This window comes from Macrosteles quadrilineatus, unplaced genomic scaffold (genome assembly GCF_028750875.1).
Source record: "Macrosteles quadrilineatus isolate MER2022 unplaced genomic scaffold, UCM_ALF_1.0 Scaffold_8__2_contigs__length_117827958, whole genome shotgun sequence".
NCBI lineage: Eukaryota > Metazoa > Arthropoda > Insecta > Hemiptera > Cicadellidae > Macrosteles > Macrosteles quadrilineatus.
The window spans coordinates 53,067,138-53,085,466 of NW_026542601.1; the positions used below are offsets into that span (position 1 = coordinate 53,067,138).

At 36.3% G+C, this 18,329-nt stretch overlaps 1 protein-coding gene across 3 annotated transcripts in view; it reads left to right on the forward strand.

Moving 5' to 3' along the window:
- The window catches only part of LOC129001484 (polycomb protein Asx-like), a 53,555-nt gene that overhangs the window by 26,762 nt on the left and 8,464 nt on the right, over positions 1–18,329 (forward strand). For 2 of the 3 annotated variants that reach the window (XM_054428788.1, XM_054428789.1), the window contains exons 9-12: positions 178–393; positions 1,077–1,233; positions 3,636–3,925; positions 9,947–10,132. In XM_054428788.1, coding sequence (XP_054284763.1) covers positions 178–393; positions 1,077–1,233; positions 3,636–3,925; positions 9,947–10,132 — 849 coding nt within the window. Of the gene's footprint in view, positions 1–177; positions 394–1,076; positions 1,234–3,635; positions 3,926–9,946; positions 10,133–10,748; positions 10,800–18,329 lie in introns of those variants that run through there. The other variant, XM_054428790.1, reaches the window with a different exon arrangement.

Consider the following 18,329-nt stretch of genomic DNA (forward strand, 5'->3'; position numbering starts at 1 on the left):
CGGCCCAGTTCATTCTTATGGGATATCGACTCATCTCTTGATTTGTGTAACGTGATTTAAAGACCAGAGGCTATTGTGGACAAGCAAATGCAAGACAAAAACAGGCCTCAATTATCTGTTTGTTATAAACAACCTATTTCATCAAGAGCTTTGTAAGACTAAGGTATGTGATTTCAGGTTCCAACGACAGTGGCAGCAGAAGAGACGACAGACATGGAAGCCTCTGGTGGAGTGATGCAGAATGATCAGTTCAGTATGTACAACACCAATACACTGTTGTACCACGACCCTCTCAAGGAAGAAGAGGTGGAGGCTGCTGCCTTGTTTGCCGCCGCTTGGGGAGCTGTGGACTCCAGCACAGAGAAACTACTGGCACAAGTCACCTTACCTGAGGTATGATTTGACAATATGACATAAAAGGTGAATGTGTTGTGTTCCAATATAAATGCTCTTAATTTTGTTTATTTTTTTTTATTTTATGGTGTGCTAAATTAGAACACGGTGTCAAATGAAAGTAATTATAGAGTTTATCAATATGATTTTGGAATTGTTTTTTTTTTAACTACAGACTAATAAACAAATTTTCAATGTTAAGGACCTGAGTCGCCGGAAGACTGCTCCCCGGACAACTACCCCCCTTCAAGAAGGTTCATACGTCATGTTGACGTCAGAGATCGGGGGGCAGTTTTTGAGTCACGGACACTTAAGTTTCGTTGTCAAACGGTTCTAAACTAACCTAACCTAACCATCCAAACTTGCTGTAACATTTCAAAATTTTGTTTGATATTCCCTACATGCCTTTTCTGTTATCAAACGGAATTACTCTAATTAAAATTACAATGATATTTATTACTGAAATTAACCTTAATACATAGCATCACATTTTGCTAGGGGTGGTTAGTATTCCAGTCGCGGATACGGCTCTCGTATTGTTTAATTGGCAGATTTCGTGATGTCACGTTTTACCTGTGAGGGTAGTTTTCTGGGGGGTAGTATTTCGCATCCTCAGAGATTTAATGCCAATAAATTAATTCTAAAGTGGTGAGTTGTCTACAATTATGTGGTGTTGTATTCAGGAGAGTGAGGTGAACGTGATCCCCATGCAGGAGGAGCTAGAGGTTAGACTGGAAGAGATCAAGTCAGTACCAGGCTGGTCTAGTTATCCTCATGACACTAGGGCAATGACACCACTTACACAGACCAACCCTGGACATGTCAAACTGGAACTTGAAGGTATGTTATCAACACACCTTAACTTAAACATCTCACAGTGATGGTTGATCATTAGTTTTGGATGTTTTTGTTTTCTTCTATATAATAGTTATAACTTACTTACTTACTTAAGTACTTACTGCTGTGGCCACTGGTACCCTAGATGGTACTTGGCCTCCCCAACACACTGCCTCCATAGGTCTCTGCTTCTTGCATCTTCCTTCCTTCTCCCTAGCTTCCTCAGGTCTTTCTCCACTTGGTCGAACCATCTAAGTTTCGGTCTTCCAAGGGGTCTTCTACCTTCTGGGTTATTCCTCAAGATGTTCTTTGATAGGGAGTTGTCATCTTTTCTTAGAATATGCCCTGCCCATCTCAGTCTTCTGCTCCGTACCTCAGCAACAATATCCGGATCCTTAAATAATTCTCTAAGTTCCCAATTATGTCTCGATCTCCATTGTCCATCCTCAAAAATCGGTCCGTACACTTTCCTCAAAATCTTGTTCTCAAATACAATAGCTTTCCTTTCTGATTTCTTGCTTAAGATCCAATTTTCTGAACCATACAGGAGATATTTTTTATAGAGATATTTTTAATAGTTATAACTTATAAGCATAAAATGATTTTAAAAAAATGTTTAAGTGTTTAATAATTTTACTTATAGACACTTGAATGTAAAAAAATACAATAGAATCTGGATGATTATCCAGGGTAATTGGAGGAGTAAAACCACGGATAGCTGAAAACAAGTTGCCACCGTTACTCATCACCCAATCACAGGCTATTGACCCTAGATAGGAATCGCACGTAAATTTTACAAGGGGAATTTTTTAGGGTGAGTTATTTTTAGCGTCCCACCCCCGCAACCGACGCTACCCTTCTTCCAGCAGTGCTCTCAGCAGTCATTTTCCTACTGACTGCTGCCTTGGTTGGGTTGTAGTGTGTTTCTGTCCTTGCTAGTCGGTTTCTTGGAACACATACGTCAAATTTACGTGTCAATACCCTTTGTCTATAGTAAACTGGCCTGCATTTCGTCAGGTTTACGTATTGATAACCTTAGTGTCATACTGTATAATGATACCTATAAGTAACCTGTATAAGTTACCATGGTTACTGATCACCCAATCACAGGCAGCTGAGTATTATGTCGTCATCAGTCTTTGCTTCTTAGATGCCTGTCTGTCACCTTGGAGTTCACTATCGATAATTCTTTGTTCTGTTTCTCATTTATTGTATTGTTTTATTTTTTCATATGAATGTGATATTTAAAAATCTATGATGTGGGAGCCTAATGCATATGAATAATAGACTGAAATAGTTTAATATACTATGCATGTTTAATGCAGTAGAATTAAGAAACACAGTTTTAAAAATTATCTTGGTATTTTTTAGGGATGGACGGGATTGAATTTTTAGTTCGGGACGGGATTTTTATTTTCTTCCCGATTTTTGGGACGGGACGGGATTTTTTCCTGTGCATAAAAAGAAAGTTTTGAGTATTGCAGTTACCAAAAAAGAGAAACAAAATAAACTTTTACCATTTGTAGCACTGATCTATCAAAACCAAGGAATGGGTTAAATATACATGTATAGAAACTTGTGACTCGCGGTCAAAATAACTCGTGTGATCATCAAAATCACTTGCGGTCACGGCAGGAACGGTTGGTATGACTCGCAGTCTCAACGGAATCGTCGGTATGACTCTGAGGTCAAGTTGTGATCGACTGTATGACTCCCAGGTCACAACGTTATCGTCGGTATGACTTCGCGGTCACGGCGCGATCATCGAAGCTACTCGCGGTCACGGAACTATCGTGAACATCCCTCGTGATAGCGGAGTCAGGAAAATCGCCGACAATGGGATCAAATGCTGTCCAGAAATATTCCCGAATTAAATGTAATCCGTCCCGAAAATCGTGAATATTTTCCCCCGGATATTTCCCAAATTTTTGGGACCAGTCCATCCCTAGTACTTTTCTTGGGTCATGAGGTTATGTAATGTAACCACAGTTAATCTAGGTTCTGATGTAACTGACTCCATCCTCCAAGAAGAGTTAAGGATGTAACAGATTACAAAGCATAGGTGTAAGGACAGCAGGCTTACCCAAATAGGAAGAATTCTCTCATCACATGACGCTTTATTTATAAAGGCCAAAAAAATTAATCCAACCACTTCTGGCTACCTTAAGACCTGAACTATACCCCAACTATTCCCAACATAAACATTTCAAAGTCAATCTGTAAGTATAATGAAAAATGTTTGTTTATAAGGTCAAAGATTTTGTGTTTTGTACTTGAGTGTTGTCTTCCCATTTAGCTAAAGATTGATATCCTATCAAAAGTCTTTACATTAAAGAAAGGGTTGGATTTGTACAAACCAATAAACCATGGAATGTTTTAGTGTATGATTGAGTGTTGTATTACAGTGACGCTGACTCCCGAGGTAGACAGTCAGGTGTCTAGTACAGTGGAGGGGGGAGGTGTAGCCAGTGGTTCACGAGTCTCAGCCCCCACAGATGACACATTGCCCAAGACCACTGCGGCGCCTGTCAATGTTATACCCCCCACTACATTTGTGTGTCTACCTTCCATCAACCCAGTGACATCTGCTCCGCCACATCAACCCCCGCCACAAGGAGTGGTTAGTTCATCCGCTGTACCCTACCTAGCCTTGACTACCACAACAGCTGTACGAGCACTGCCCACAAAGCCTAAGGTAAGAGTTTGACACTGGTTGTTTATTGACATATATATGATAATGATATAATCATAATATAATTATCATAAACTTGTAAATTGATTTTAAAAATTTATAGAGTTCAGCTAGCTTACCAGAGAAAATTAAGAGTCCAAGAACTAATAGATACACAGTACCCTATACCCTATAACCTTGTCTACAATGTTGGATTAAGAATTTCTTTAGGGGAAAAATCATAAACATCTGCCGCAGTCATGGCGACATTGTCATGTCACAACAAAACCGAGAACAACAGCCATGGTCACGCCAACCAGCTTGGCCTGTGAATTTTTTCAGGCTTGAATCAACCTCCCGGGCCAACTGTTTGTTCTACTTGACCCAAAAATACCGATGACCTGCACACCTGTACTTTTTTGGGGGCTGGAAATTAAAACACAAGTAGCTATTTGTTGTTAAATCTGAATGTGTGTGTGAAATTGTCCAGTATTAGACATTGCACTTTTTGATTTTCAACAGAGTGTAGTTGGTTTCTTTTTGTGTTTCATTATTTGTAGGAATGGACGTGTCTCAAAATTTTGAAAAAATTGAAATATTGTTCTATGAGACGAAATTTTATTTTGATTGAGATTTTTCGAGACTAGATAAAAAAAAATTTAAAAAGCCTGCAGAAAAACAATGCAATACCCGCAATACAGGAGAGTGCTATTGTTGCGTTTTGTTTACCAAGGCGTTCTTATTTAATTAATTCTTTACATGTAAATATTGCTGTTTTATAATTTTTGATTTTTATATCACAAATGATGAGAGGTTTTGTTAAGTGTAAGCAGTGTGAGACATGTTTAGCATAGCCAAAACAAGTCACTTAATTGATTTTAGAAACAAAAGAACACTGTGTACTACGTAGTTTTATGATATTTTCCTTGGTTTAATTTAATCAGTTGTTTGACAAAACACAAATAAAAAAATTATCAAATAAAATAAATGTTAACTGAAAGCTATGTTAAGATAAAATAAGAGTATTTGTATTACCATTTGATAATTGAATATAGTTACACATACAACAGATTTAAGAACACAAAAATCAATAATGACGTACAATTTAGTTATTGATGATATTCTTTAGTTTCATTTAAGCATAGAGCAAAACACAATAACTAAATTTACCTAAACAGTAAACAGGATTTTATATTATATATTAGGGATGGTCAAGTCTCGAAATTTCGGGAAATTTTAAATCTCGTTACACGAGACGAGATTTCTTTTTGGCCGAGATTTTTATCGAGACGAGAATAAAAAAAAAAAAATTAAAAACGCCTGCAGAAAGTCAATGCAATACCCGCAATACAGGAGCGTGTTGTAGTTGCGTTTCCTTTGCGAAGGCGTTCTTATTTAATTAATTCTTTAAATGTAAATATTACTTTAATTATTTTAATAATATTACTTTAATAACATTTGAGAAGTTTTGTTAAGTGTAAGCAGTGTGAGGAATGTTTTATTACTATAAAAAGTCAAAACAAGTAACTATTTTATAAAAATTAATATTGCTTTTATTTTATGATTTATTTTATTTTAGGATAAGTTGAACTCTATCCTAACTGATATCACTATGTTTCCTAATCGTAGGCATTTTTAATAAGTTAGGCGTGATTAATAAAAAAATGTTATGCTGATGTTTTTTAATAAAATATTGTAAATATTCTTGCCTATTATCATTATTTTTGTATTTAAACAGTCATCTGACAATGTTACAAAATCAGGTAAAAATTTTGAACGTGCATTTCCCGTTGTGTATGAGAAGGGAAATCCCGTCTCAATCTCGTCTCGAAATTTTATGAGAAATAAAAAATCTTGTCTCGTCTCGTCTCGAACTAAAAATCCAATCTCGTCCATCCCTATATATATATTATTATATATCTGTGACGTAATTTTCCTGGCTGGCGACACGTGGGAAATTACGCCACCGATACGATAAACGGGATCCCAGGAATCGCCCAAGTCTGGTCGCGGGGATTTTCCCAGGATTCGATAGTGATTTGGGTAGCCTAAACTTGATAGCCCTGGTTATCAGAGCTCAAGACGAACGTTGCGGGTTACCAAACACCACACTTGAAATCACCACTCTAGTCTAGGGCTTGTGGGGAAATTAATTATTTTAACTTGACTCTGTGGGCAAATATCTATGTGACACTACTAGCTAACTTAACGAGACAACTAGTAAGCTAAGTAGTCACCCCGCTTACCTACGGAGTTAAGACGTTAACCTGTAACAAACAAGGTTAGTATGAGATAGGCCTAGCCTAGCCTAATTCCCACAGAGTCCGAGTTTATTAAACAAACAAAAAAACACAAGTTGGCTTAAGTTGCCCAGGTGAGACCAGAAACGGGAAAAACTGAACTAAAAATAAAACTGCTCCTTGAGCCAGAACGAAAATTCAAACTTCTACTTTCTCACGTGGTCAACTTGAACCAACTTCGACAGAACTTGTCCAGCAGAAACCTGTCTGCTGGAACAAACTTTGGGACGTTTATGGAACTTTTAAAAGGGTTTAAGAACTAAAAAGGAAAGTCCCAAGATGGATTATGAAATGTAATTAAATACCCCCGTCGCAGCAAACCTGCATACTAAGCGAATTTCCATTTACCCGGCTTTATTTCTACTAAAATATTCCCTATAAATTTTCAGATTTATTTCCTATTTAAATAACATTAATTTTAGTGAGTAGTTAGGTTTGATGCTACGGGGAAGATGTTAAGATGTGTTTTTTCAATTGAAATATTGATAGCTTAGTATGAAATAAACCAAATTGCCAAATTTGATTAAAATATATCCATAAACAAGCAAACTAGAACAGTTTATTTATTCTCCATAAGAATAACATGGGAATTTTAAATTTACAATTTTTTTAATTTTCTCCGTAGTCAATGAACATTCAAAAACACTTCAATATACTAAATTATTTGTTTTATTAAGCTCTTCAAAATGGTCTAGAGAGAAATTTAGAAATTTAAAGTTTTTAGGGTCAAAAATGAGAAAAACCCATTTTTACCCCATAAAACCCCCCATAAACCCCTGATCACATGGTCCGATCATGCTGGTTCGCGAACTCGTTCGAATAAACATAGGTTTACACGTTTGTACCAAATTTAATCAAAATCGGATCAATTTTGCTCGAGTTATCGCGCTAACGGACACATATATAAATATATATATATAAATATATATATATATATGAATTTGAACGGATGGTGTTTTTGCCCTCTGGGGACCTCAAAACGAAAAAGTAAATCGGTCCCGGGTCTAGGTCTTACCATGAGACCTACGGTAATAGCTTATTCCCTATATGGGAAATTCGCTAAAAGCGATGTCACCAGCTGCAGTACTTTACCAAATTAGTTGGTTAAAATGTATGACTAGATCGGAGAGTCAGTCCTAGCCTACGAACTTCGACAAAGTTATCCCAACCAAAAACTGGTAAGGTAAGGTACGAAAACCTGAGTCGTTTATTTCAAAACTTACCAAGATGACGAAAATTATTGTTTACTCAAAACCCTTTCACCACACCACTTTTAATTTACCGGCAAGCTTTCAGAGCTCGCGAAACGTAACTGATTAAAACGACAAAGAAGTTGAACAAAATCTCTTTAAACCGAAGACGAACGAACGAATGCCTAAAAGGCCGGGAATCCGAATGACAATCCTTATTCTTCTCTCTTCACCTTCGTCTCAGATTCGAGACGAAGGTTAAAACGCTCCCTGATTGGTCAGCACAAACAGAGTCAGCTGAGTCCCGTGCCGGCGAAGGCAGGTGCATGACAGCTTCAACATGCTTATAGCCGCGTACCACTCAAGAGGTGGCTCCGCTGCTCTTCTTTTCTTCCGTAGCCCGTCCTCAGACGCAGTCGAACAACCAAACAACCAAACAACCAAACTGACACCAACGTCGTCTGCGGTCTTGGAATACGAGGTTAGGTACGATGTCAGTTTAGCGTCGCGACTAGGGCACAACAACAGCTTACATTCAGCTGTTTAAGTTTCGTGGTTTAGCCGTTATTTTACCCCCTACACATTTGACCCGTTACATATTGTTTATATAAAAAAAACTATGTGATGTGCAAGTTATGTTAATTTAATATAACACATGTTAAGCAGTTTGAATTTATTTAAAGTAGCCTCCAAATGCATACAAAACATCTATCCATTGTAATTTTCTTACTGTTTCCATGAAAATATGTCAATAACATTATTTTCGACTTTTAAAAATCGAAAGCAGAGCCTGAGTTGATACAGCAACGCTTTTAGAATATTTTTTTAAATTTCTATAATCATTGACATAGTTTTTTAATAAATGATCTTTGATAAATTGTTAGATTAAATAAACCAATCACATAATTGTGTGAAATATTATATTTAATTTCATTGTCCTAAACTGCAGCTGCTGTCTTAAATTGTGAAATATGCAATTTGGCAGTTCTTCTGGTTTACATTGAAATGTCAAAGCAAATGTAAACATTGTTAGTATTCTCATTGCAGCCATGGAGACCAATCAATATTTACTTTTAAAATCCTCACCTCAGAACTTTTAAAGCCCACGGTCAGTATCAAAATGTGAATAGTCATATAATGGTCCTTGATGGTAGCTATATTTTTGTAAAATTTAAGCCCAGTTGGTTCAGTAGTTTTTGCACCTATTAGTAACACACATACAGACAGACACCATTAGAATTTTATATAATATAATACACACTATTATATAATAATAGTATAGGATAGGGTATAGATAGATAAAGTAAACTTAATTAGTTAGCCTAATATTTGTATTTTTTTTAATAAAGTTTTTATTAATATTTTTAATAAAAGATTTTAAATATTCTTCTCTATTAATATTATTTTTGTATTTAACCAGTCACCTGTCATAAATCAGTAGGTATTAAAAAATGTGACAAAATTAGGAAAAAATTTCGAACATGCATTTCACGTTATGTATGAGAAGGGAAATCCTGTCTCAAAATTTTATCAGAAATAAAAAATCCCATCTTGTCTTGTCTCGTCTCAAACTAAAAATCCAATCTCATCCATCCCTAACTTTTGGAGATTTATTTTTGTCCTAGGACGCTAGGCACGAGCCCGGGATTGTTTTTCACATTACTTCAGGTAGACTTAGGGGTTGTGGCATTATCACTTAGATAAAATCCATTGGTGATTTGGCGGGATTTGAACCCTAAGTTCTGCGCTCTAACCACTAGACTAGCTTGCTCTCCTATATTTAGAGATAGACGGGATTGTATTTTTAGTTCATAGTTGGACAAGAAACCTATTTATTTCCTTCTCTATCTTTTGGGATGGGACAAGATTTTTTTTCTGTGCATAAAAGAGTTTGTTTTAAAAATCTTAAAGAATTATTTTTGTAGTTAGCAATAATGACAAACAAGATCAATTAGCACAGTTTTGAAAAAAATAATGGGTAAAATATACAAGGAACAAAACTTTTAACTAACAAAATTAAATTGTTGGTGCGAATAACTGTGGAACATCAATCTAATAACTATAAATACTGCTAGCTAACCACAAATAGATAACTGTTGGGTAACTGAGTTGGGTATTTAGCTCTGATATGGGTACTTACAGAAAAGCATTATAAGCTTTAGGCTTTAGTAATCATAAATTTTTCAATGTTTACTCATAACAATGTCCTAATGACTGTATATCTGCCGCGATCACAAAGCCACTGTCAACATATGCCACGTTCGTTGCCCCATCTTCAACATGTCCCACGATCACGGCACCATTGTCAACATATCTCGCAATCATCTTTCCTATTACAAATAAAGATTTTTACCATTCTTTATTTTCATAAATACTAATTTATAGCAGGCTACTCAATTTGTAATATATTATTTATGATAATTGTAGAATTTAATTGTGTTAATTTTAACTCCTTAAATTGAAAATACCCCAAAACAATCAAATAAAACTTGAATCAATAAAAATTGCAACCATCACATCGCTAAATAAAAAAAGAATTCTCATTTTATTCACAGCCCAGTTCTGGTGGATCGGGTGGCAGATCGTCTCGTAATGTGTCCAGTAAACCTCCGCCAGGAGCCGTCAACCTGGAGCGGAGCTATCAGATATGTCAGGCTGTTATACAGAACAGTCCTAACAGAGACCAGCTGCGGTGTCAGCTTAAACCTCCACCATCACTGCTCATCGGCAAAACTGACAAGGTAAAGTAGACCAGTCAATCAAACATAGCTTTGTAAATGTGCTAATAAATATATTTGTTAACTCGATGAATATCTATATGTTTTTTAATGGAAGTTGAATAGTAGAGTTCTTAATGTTATTCACAAAAGTCAGTCATAACAATTTGGACAATTTGGGAGCAACATATACCATATAACCATTGAGTATACACGTACTAGAGTAGCCACTCAATGGAGGTTATCGTTACCTGAAGAGCGCTGTTGCAGAGTAGCGTCAGTGGCCCGAACTACTCCACCTCGAGCTTGTTAGTAAGGCAGTTTGGTTGTTTTTTTTATTATTGCTTTTATTGTGGGCTATAAAATTTTATTTTTGTCACTCTAGTTTTGTTGTTTTAGAATAAATTTTTAATGCTAAATGGTTAAAAGGTCCTCAGAGGCGCACTGCACTACCAACAGACTACGCGACCCAAGCGTCAGCGGCCCGAACTTCGTCGCCAAAATTTCTAACAACTAATAGCATTATGTGACAACTCTTTTACGTGTATACTCAATGATACTACCCTCATAGTACTAAGCAATGGTCAGATGATCTCGGTCTTAAACTGAATTCTGAAAAGTGTACTATGCTTCATTTCAGGTCTTCCAGTTGGTAACCTAAGAATAGTCTTGTTGGGAAGATAGAGCTGGACGGGAAATGTCAGAAAGTTTCAAATAGGTTAAGAATATTGTTTTTTACACACTATTCTCTCAGCAGCGCCAAGTAATGTGTAATGCTTTCATATATCACCTGCTCTCTTTGATGCGAGTAAAATAAAGCAACATTGTACGCAAATGCATTTATCCTCTGAATGTTAATTCCAAAAGGTTATTTATGAAAATTAAAAATAAACTACTTGACGTCATGGATCCTTGTGGAACACCCGACCTTACAATGTGTGTTATACATGGGATGAACTGGCCACATATTACCAAAAGCCCAATAGCCTATCAGTACCAACTGTCGCCGACTGAGGACAGCAGCAGCAGTATTCTTATGACCGGTGAGTAACGTGGTGGCAGCGGTGGTGCCCCAAGCCTGTTTATAGAAGAAGAAGAGACTGAAAAGAAACCAAGCTTAAGCTTCATCGCCATTATTTGGCTCGGCCAACCAAGAAGCGTATGAAAGCATTAATCAATATGTTTGTAGGCTGCGTCATCTAGCATCCTTATGCAAATTTGAGAACTTGGAGTCTGAGCTCATACAAGATCGTCGAGTTTAAGGTGTTTTAGATGTCAGCCTTTGCAAAAAGCTATTGGGAAATTGTAAGCTTACATTAACCTTGGCTATTGTCACCTGTAAAGTTCATGAAGCTACAAATAAACAATTGAAGAGGATTATTACCCAAAAAGAGACCGAAGATGAGGTATTGAATAAGACATCGCCCGTCTACTCACAAGATAGGACCAACTAAAGTTATTCTAAACCTAAGACTTGTATCTATTGCGGAAACCTTCATCAATGGAAAAAATCTCTATGTCCTGCATTTGGCAAGACTTGTCAAGAAATTGTGGTAAACTTAACCATTTCTCTATTGTATGCAAACAAGTTAAACTTTACAGAGCTAATCTATTTCAAAGCAAATGCAAATTTTAACAGACAACAGACCTCTAGTAGGCCTAAATCTAAATATAACTGCAAGCAACTGCATTTTATTTGTGAGGAATCACAACCATCAAGTAATGACAATAGCGAAGATTCTTGTTTTCACTATTCCAAGTCAGTAGTAGCACTCCTTATAGTCCTACTGCACATAATTTACGAAACAATGGTTCACTGAGTTACAACTAAGTTGTAACGGTAAATTTAGGACTTTTAAATGTCAGTTAGACACTGGATCTTCCAGTAACACGATTAACATTGAAGATTACAATAAACTAATTTGTGATCACAGCCCTCATTTCAGGCCAAGCCAAATCAAACTCAAATGCTACGATGGCAAAGTCATTGAACCGGTAGTGCAACAGGTCTTGAATGTGGTATTGACAACAAGGTTTACAACTTAGTCTTGCAAATAGTTAAGTCCCCTTATCAAAAGCCCTTAGCTGAAATTAAGGCTGAAATCGAATCTTGTGCCAAGCTAGGCCTAATAGAAGTTAAAGAGAATCTGTGCTCCGTGCAAGAAACGATGAAGCCTTGGGACAGAGCGGACATTCTTAGTGAATTTAATGATGTTTTTGAAGGCAAACTCCCAGGAAAGTACCATCTAGAATTAGATAGTAATGTTGTTCCCATCAAACATGCTCCTCACAGAGTACCAATAGCACTCAAACAAAAAGTAAAACTTAAATTGTTAGGATTGGAAACAAAAAATGTAATCACAAAAGTATCAGAACCATCAGAGTGGATAAGCAGCATGGTTGTTGTGACTCGTAATAACAAGATACGCATTTATATTGACCCCAAAGACCTCAATATGGCTCTAAAACGATCGCATTACCAAATTCCAACAATGAAGAAATTCTACAAAATTTAGCCAAAGCTAAAGTATTTACTAGTTTAGATGCCAATGATGGTTATTGGCAAGTTGAGTTAGATGAACCATCGAGCTTCTTAACCACATTTTGGACTCCTGAAGGTTGTTACCGTTGGTTGCGCCTTACCATTTGGCTCAGCGCATGCAGCAAGGGAATTTCAGACACGGCTCAACGAAGTATTATCCAGCTTAGAAGGCGTCAACGTCATAGCAGATGACATTCTGGTCTACGGGTGTGGTGACACATACGATGAAGCGGTCATGGACCATGATATAAAGCTGAAGCATTTACTTGAACGAGCTCGGAAAAGGAACTTGAAGTTAAAGAAACAAAAACTCAAACTGTGAGAAAAAAAATTAGCCCATATGGGTCATGTACTAACGCAAAACGGTCTTAAACCAGACAATACCAAAATTTTAGCCATTCAGAAGATACCTCAACCTAAAAGTGTGACCGAACTACAGAGATTCCTAAGACTTATAACCTATCTGGCTAAGTTTGTCCCTACATTATCCGATCGGTGCAAAGTCTTAAGACAACTGACACAAAAAGACGTGCCATGGACATGGGATGTCACCCATACAAATGCCTTCGAGAATCTCAAAACTATGCTATCAAAAGCTCCGGTCTTACAATATTATGACATCACAAAACCTATAACGCTACAATGTAACGCCAGTGACACAGGTCTCGGATGTGCTTTAATCCAATCAGGCCAACCAGTGGCCTATGCATCTAGAACAATGAGCCAAAAAGAGAGACGCTACGCTCAAATAGAAAAAGAATGTCTGAGCATATTATTCGCTTGCAATCCTTTTCGTCATATGTGGCAAAGAAGACATAATGGTGGAGACAGATCACCAGCCTCTGCTGAATATCTTCAAAAAGTCTGTTCTGTCTGCACCCAAGCAATTACAATGTATGATGCTTAAACTACAAAAGTACAACGTTAACCTCTGCTTAAACTACAAAAGTACAACGTTAACCTCCTTTACAAGAAAGGAAGCAAGATGTATATAGCAGACACCCTGTTAGAGCTGCGCAAACAATGACAAGAAATAATGAAAAGGACTTAGAATCATGGCAAGTACACCAAATACAAGAGGAGGAAAATATGTTCAACAGATTGGAAGTAATATTGTCCACGGAGCATTTAAATGTCACCAAAGATCGACTTGATCAGATAAAGAAGCACACCAACCAAGACAAAGAGCTTGTCGCAGTGAAAAAATCATACAAGATGGATGACTCCCTTCCAAATGAAGTGAAACAATATTGGACATACAGAGATGAAATTAGTATTCAAGATGGACTCATTTTTAGGGGTGAACGCTTAGTAGTGCCAAAATCCCTATGAAGAGAGATGTTAAACAGAATACATCCGAGTCATCAAGGCATTGATGCCAGTCTCAGAAGGGCAAGGCTTAAATTATTTTGGCCACATATGTCGGAGGACATTAAACTGACAGTTCAAGAGTGTTCGGCCTGTTTGGAATTATCACCGGCTCCTGCTCATTTACCTATGCAGACCCATAGAATACCTGATCTACTAAGGAAGAGAGTAGCGCTTGACATATTTCACCACAAAAATTACAATTATATTGCCACAGTAGACTATTACTCAGATTTCTTTGAATTGGACAAACTGCCTGATCTGACATCAGCCACTATTACATAAATTGCAAAGAAAAACTTCAGTCGTCACGGCTGCCCCTTAACAGTGATGACTGACAATTCAGTTTCAAACAGCCAACTTTCACAGATTTGCAAAAGAAGAATGGGAGTTTAATCACGCCACATCGTCGCCATATCACCCGAGAGGTAATGGCAAGGCTGAATCAGCTGTAAAGATAGCAAAATACTTAATTAATAAAACTGAAAGAAACTCAGAAGATCTATGGATGGCTTTATTAGAGTGGCGCAACACTCCCACTGAAGGAATCAACTCAAGTCCCATTCAACGCTTGATGTCTCTTCGCACAAGAACGCTCATACCAGTAGTGAAGAACTTGTTAGTACCAAGGACAGAGTGCTCAGTCCAAGACCAACTTAGCCTAAAGAAGAGAAAATATAAACTTTATTAGGATAGAACTTCCAAGAAGTTTTCGTGAAGAAATCGACAAAATGTAATCCCAAGTGGTCTCCAGGAAAGATGGTTGAGAAGAAATCACCAAGGTCGTACGTGGTAGATGTTAGTGGAAAGTTGTATAGAAGAAACAGATAATTCTTAAACACACCAAAGGCAAACCTAACACACAATGAACTTTACTGAGTCGTAGACGACAACATGACCCAAGTTAACAGTCCCACTAAGAAATCAGCTCCAATCGTAGACAACACTTTAAATGACCATCAAGATCTGGGACCACTCGATATGGAAACAAATACAGCTAACAGACGAGTGACTTGTTCTGGACGTCACATCAAGACCCCAGAACGATACAAACACTAAGCAGGACATGTAATACAGGCCTTAAGTATGAGAAGAATTTTTAATTTTTTTTTCTGTGTGAAGGAAGAGTTTTATTTTTTGAAAGAAGAATTTTGTGTTGATTTGTGAAAGAAGAAATTGGTTATGACAGCATTTATTTTACAACAAAACAAAAATCTTACCAGGAGTCTCAAGTTCATTTCATGAAAGGAGGGATGTTATACATGATATGATCTGGCCACATATTACCAAAAGCCCTATCAGTACCAACTGTCGTCGACTGAGGAGTCAACTGAGGACAGCAGCAGCAGTATTCTTCTGACCGGTGAGTAACAATGTGGAGTTCGCTGATATTATTTTTTAATTCTTACCTGTTGGCTCCTCTGAGTTAAAAAAAACTCTTAAACCAATTTAAAGCCACACCTCTGGTACCGGCAGCTTCTAATTTGTTTAAAATAATTGTGTGATTTACAAAGTCAAATGCTTTTTTAAAATTTATGAACAGGCCTGTGGTTTTTAAATTCAAGTTGCAGTTGCTATGAATTTTGTTAGTAACTGTAATCAAAGCATCTTCTGTGGATTTACCTGAACCCAAATTGTCTGTTACTAAAAAAACTTTAATTATTAAAAAAAATTAACAAACATATTTTGCAATTTTGTTTATATTTTAGAGAAAACAGACAAAAGGCTTATTGGTCTTAGATTGTCAAGTTTTAAGTTATCATTTTTTTCCAAAACAGAACTACTATATTTAATTTTAATATCTGCGGAAAAACATCATTTACAAAACTTAAATTTTTAACGTGAACTAAGGCAGGAAAAATTACATTTACAATTCTTTTGACACAATCCACTTTTATGTTATCATAACCAGAGGATTTAGTGGTTCTTTAGGCCAGTTATTACGGCAGTTACTCCCTCGACTGTCGTAAGTGTTATAAAAAATTATTGTGGCTGGATTTTAATCGGCGGGAGGTACACCAGATGGACTGTACCAATTCATGTAATTTGTTCAGTGTTGAGAAACTCTTCTGACACACAGATCTCTATGGCCAGACAACCCAAACTCTAAATTTAACCTTTTGTTATTTTTAACCCTATTATTGGTAATAATGTCATTAATACATTTCTTAGATTTGTTACCAACCCTGGTTGGCATTTTAAAATTTGCTTAAATCCATACAAAGCTAAAAGTAAGTATTTATGACATATTTAATTTCTACTAGTGATGGGTTGGTACCACTTTTTCAATGTCTGTACCGTCACCGGTTCCTAACCAAAATTGATTCTCTGTTCTTGGTTCCGTTACCATCGGTACCTCATTTTAAATTAGACTACTTAATTATTTTATTTTTAAAACAAAATATCCCTTTTTCAAATTTTAAAACTGAATATTTTTCATTAGTGTAGATTGGATATAGGTTATGAAAATAAAACCCAGGTCTATTTGTACAAAAACACTTTAACAACCAACCAAACACATTCAAATCAAAACAATATGTACCAAACCGGAAGTGTTTAAATATAGGCCTATATGTTGAAATGATTCGCTGCTAAACCAATAAATTTAACATAGGCTACTAACCTTGGAAAGAAAAGTTGCTCTGGAAATTTGTTAAACTATGTCAACTGCCTCGCTAAATATTTAGAAGGAAGACATTTTGAATCATTTTGTTCCTATAGCCTGCATTAAGTTAATTTTTGGCTCCAGTATTAAGGAAAATTTAGAAAAAAGTATTTATGAAATAACTTTTTGAATAAAACTTTAGAAAATAGACCTATTAAATTGAGGTTATAAATTAGTTGAACCCTTTCAGTGCTAGAACTTTTTTTTAATTTTTCTGAAAAATGCTGGCATTTTTCAATGTAATATCTGAAAAGTGCTAGGGTGAAAGTGGCGATTTGTAGTGTTTTGTGAAAAACTCGACAACTTGCCTAATTTTCAAGGTATTAACTTGAAACTTGTTTTGTTTTGTAACTAATGAAATTCCCCAAATATAAAAATATATAAATATGGATTAAAATATTTCAAGAGTATATACACTAGTACATATTTTTATATGTAAGTATTTTATTTTTATATATATATATTTTTTTTACATAAAACCATACTAAAATTTTGAAGTACAGTAATGATGTCATATTTATTTTTTATTGAAAGCGTATGTTACTATGAATAAATCCTGAAAATTCATGCAAATAGCTTTATTTAGAAACATTATAAAAATAAATAAAAAAAACTTACCAAAATGTTGATTTGCGCAGGTTATGAGAAAACCAACTTCGAACACTTTGCAAAATGCATTAGGCAGGCCTAGTCTTGAATATACTATTACTATTAGTCTGTTGCATTAGGTAGTATTTTGAATATACTATTTACACTATATGTGTAACTACTAACTGTCGCCGCCTTTTCCCTTACATGTTGTCTTTTTTTACAAACAGACATAATTTACAAAACATTCTGGGTGTACGGGCGCCCCACACCGCACACACACTGTCCTCGATCGCCGCCTTTTCCCTTCAGGATGGTTTTCATATGAGCACAATTTGCACACTCTTTCCTTGCCATCAGGAATTTTTCTTAGTCCATAGCCCAAATTTTGAGCAACTTCAACAGTATACCCACCCCCTCCTAACTCCGCTGGAACACTTTTTGTAGCCAACCATTCATTTGATAAATCCTCAATTATTTCCCTCATAAAGTCAGCCCTTTCCAGTTTTTTCCCAGGTGTATTTAATTTGAATGTATGAATTCAGAACCATTCTGCCAATTACATTAAATATAACTTTTTTGCGTGTTTCATCGTTCTTCTTTCGTCAAGATAAACGTACAACATCTGATCGGTTGAATCTATCCCCCCCCCCATTTGTGTTTTTTTTCCTTAGCAATTCTTGATCAGATCTTCGAATGGAATAAGTAACTGGCTTAGCTACACTGTCAGATGATATTGTTTTGGTATTCTTCTTTTGTCTTTTCTCAGTACCAGTGAGGAAGGTTTTATTGCTGTATAATGTTCTAGCTAGGGCAATGGAGGTAAAAAAATTGTCAAGGAACATGTGATGGGCTTTGTTTAGACATCCTGCCATTTCTAACAGTTTCATCACAACCGAGCTGTCCAACCCAGTCTCCACAATTCTTTCATTGTCATCGGATCGTTGAGCCCCTTTATAACAATAAAACTGTACGGTACGCAATATCGTGTCACAGAGTCACAAAAGACCCAGAGGTTAATACCCCATTTATGATGTTTCTTTGCAGGCATGTACTGA